The 2367-nt window shown below is 42.5% G+C and overlaps 1 protein-coding gene across 1 annotated transcript; it reads left to right on the top strand.

Moving 5' to 3' along the window:
• The first annotated feature begins 290 nt into the window (after nucleotides 1-290).
• Nucleotides 291-2017, top strand: LOC105555837 (putative uncharacterized protein FLJ37770). The gene has a single exon (XM_012002878.1). The coding sequence runs from the start codon at nucleotides 495-497 to the stop codon at nucleotides 948-950; it is 456 nt and encodes a 151-aa protein (XP_011858268.1). The 5' UTR covers nucleotides 291-494; the 3' UTR covers nucleotides 951-2017.
• Nucleotides 2018-2367: the final 350 nt, after the last annotated feature.

The raw sequence follows: 2367 nt of genomic DNA, 5'->3' as shown, positions 1-2367 counted from the left end.
TTTAAAAAACGGTCAGCCGGCATAGGCTGACTCCCCTCCCTCTGACCACCCCTCCCTCTGACCCTCCCCCTGACTACCCCTCCCTTCCCCCCCCCAAAAAACGAGTATAAAAGGACTAGCGCAACGCGAGGGAGCTCAGTATCAGAGTCTCCCAGCCCTGATGAAGCAGACTGCAACGCCTGCGAAACGTCGGCACCACACTGCAAACGGACGCGGCAACCATCCGGAAGCCATGAAGACTAAAGAAAACTAATGGCTCCTGTGATAAAATCAGGTAATAGATAAATACGAGGTCTGTTCCAAAAGTATCGCGAATTTTGAATTTCCGCGGGCTACGTATATTCGATTTTCGATTTTTTTGTGGCGTTATGTTGGTACTCATGTCCCTCACTCATGCTGACAAGTTCGGCCATTTTGAATGTTCAGTTAATTTGTGACAGCTATTTTGCTTGGACGTGTTTTGGCTCGTCTTCGATTTTTGCCTATTCCAAGAAATGGATCAAAGAATATGTATCAAATTTTGTGTGAAAAACAAAATTAAGTGCGCGGACGCATTCCGAATGTTGACTGTGGCATATAGTGAAGCTACCTTGAACCAAAGCAACGTTTATCGGTGGTACAAAATGTTCTCAGAGGGCCGAGAAGATGTGAACGACGAAGAGCGTGCAGGACGCACGAGCACGTCAATATCAGACGAAAACATTGATGAAGTGAAGATAATAGTATTGGCCAATCGTCGAATCACCGTTAGAGAAGTTGCTGTGGACCTAAACATATCGATTGGCTCGTGCCATTCGATTTTTACCAATGATTTGGGCATGAGACGGGTCGCCGCGAAATTCGTACCAAAATTGCTCACTTTCGACCAAAAACAGCATCGAATTTTTGGCCAAAAACAACACACTAATGATGCCGCAGCCACCGTATTCCCCAGACCTGGCCCCCTGTGACTTTTTCTTGTTCCCGAAACTGAAGAGGCCCATGAAAGGACGACGCTACGCCACGATTGAGGAGATAAAGACGGCATCGAAGGAGGAGCTGAACAAGATCACATAAAGGATTTTTTGAAGTGCTTCGAAGATTGGAAAAACGTTGGCACAAATGTATAATATCTGATGGGGATTACTTTGAAGGGGACAACATAGATTTTCATGAATAAATAAATAATTTTTGAAAAAACACAAAATTCGCGATACTTCTTGATAGATACTTTAGACCTCGTACGAGGTGTGTCGGTAAAATAACTTTCCCACATTTTTTTCAGTATACAACATGTTTTATTTGGCTTTTCCCATACATCACTGGAAAGCTTGATTTCTCCTCTATTTTTCTCCATAATCGCCGTCTCTATCTATGCATTTTTGTAGGCTCACGATCCACTTTTGTAGACCCTCCTCGTAGAACTCCACCGCCAACCCGTTGAGGAAATTCGTTACTTCTTCTTTCACTTCGTCGTCCGTCTTAAATTTCAATCCGCTCAAGTGATTCTTCAATTTCGGGAACAAGTGATAATCACTAGGGGCTAAATCGGGACTGTAGGGTGGGTGGGGAACCACAGTCCAGCCGAATTGGGCGATGAGGTCCTTGGTTTGCCTGGAGACATGCGGACGTGCATTGTCGTGGTGCAACCTTACACCTCTAGACAGTTTCCCCCTCCGGCAATTTTGGATTGCCCTTCGGAGTTTTTTTAGGGACTCGCAGTATCAATCCGAGTTAATTGTGGTCCTCGGAGACATAAAGAAGAAGTAACGAATTACCTCAACGGGTTGGCGGTGGAGTTCTACGAGGAGGGTCTACAAAAGTGGATCGTGCGCCTACAAAAATGCATAGGTAGAGACGGCGATTACCATATGTAGAAAAGTAGAGGAGATCTCTAGAGGAGAGTAGAATCAAGCTTTCCAGTGATGTATGGGAAAAGTCAAATAAAACATGTTGTACACTGAAAAAAAATGTGGGAAAGTTATTTTACCGGCACACCTACTAGCTCAGAGCCCGAACAGGATGGTAGTGTCCATTAATTAATTTTAATTATAAAATTGTGTATACGTTTCGGTCCTTATTGGACCATCTTCAGTACAGGAAAGATAAATGAAATAAACAGATTCGTAAGTTGGACGTCCACAAGAAGTGCGCAGTCACAGTTAAACATGAAATTATCGCATAAATGTGTTGGTTTCGTGACATTAATGTAGATTAATACTTGAAATTAATACAGATTTATAGACGGTAACGGTATAAAACGCGTCAATAAAAGCTCCTAAAATCTATATTAGAAAAATAAAATGGAATATGTATATGCTACAATAAAGTTGAATTTATTTACCCTTAGAGTTGGTTAATACAATCGTTGACAAAATAAACTCAATG

The sequence above is a fragment of the Vollenhovia emeryi genome, unplaced genomic scaffold, assembly GCF_000949405.1.
Source record: "Vollenhovia emeryi isolate VEMERY1.0 unplaced genomic scaffold, V.emery_V1.0 DF940665.1, whole genome shotgun sequence".
Classification (NCBI taxonomy): Eukaryota; Metazoa; Arthropoda; class Insecta; order Hymenoptera; family Formicidae; genus Vollenhovia; species Vollenhovia emeryi.
This window is presented reverse-complemented; position numbering and strand designations above follow the sequence as displayed.

What these genes read in the sequence shown, in the direction of transcription:
- LOC105555837 (XM_012002878.1), top strand. Translation starts at nt 495, where the DNA reads ATGGATCAAAGAATATGTATCAAATTTTGTGTGAAAAACAAAATTAAG.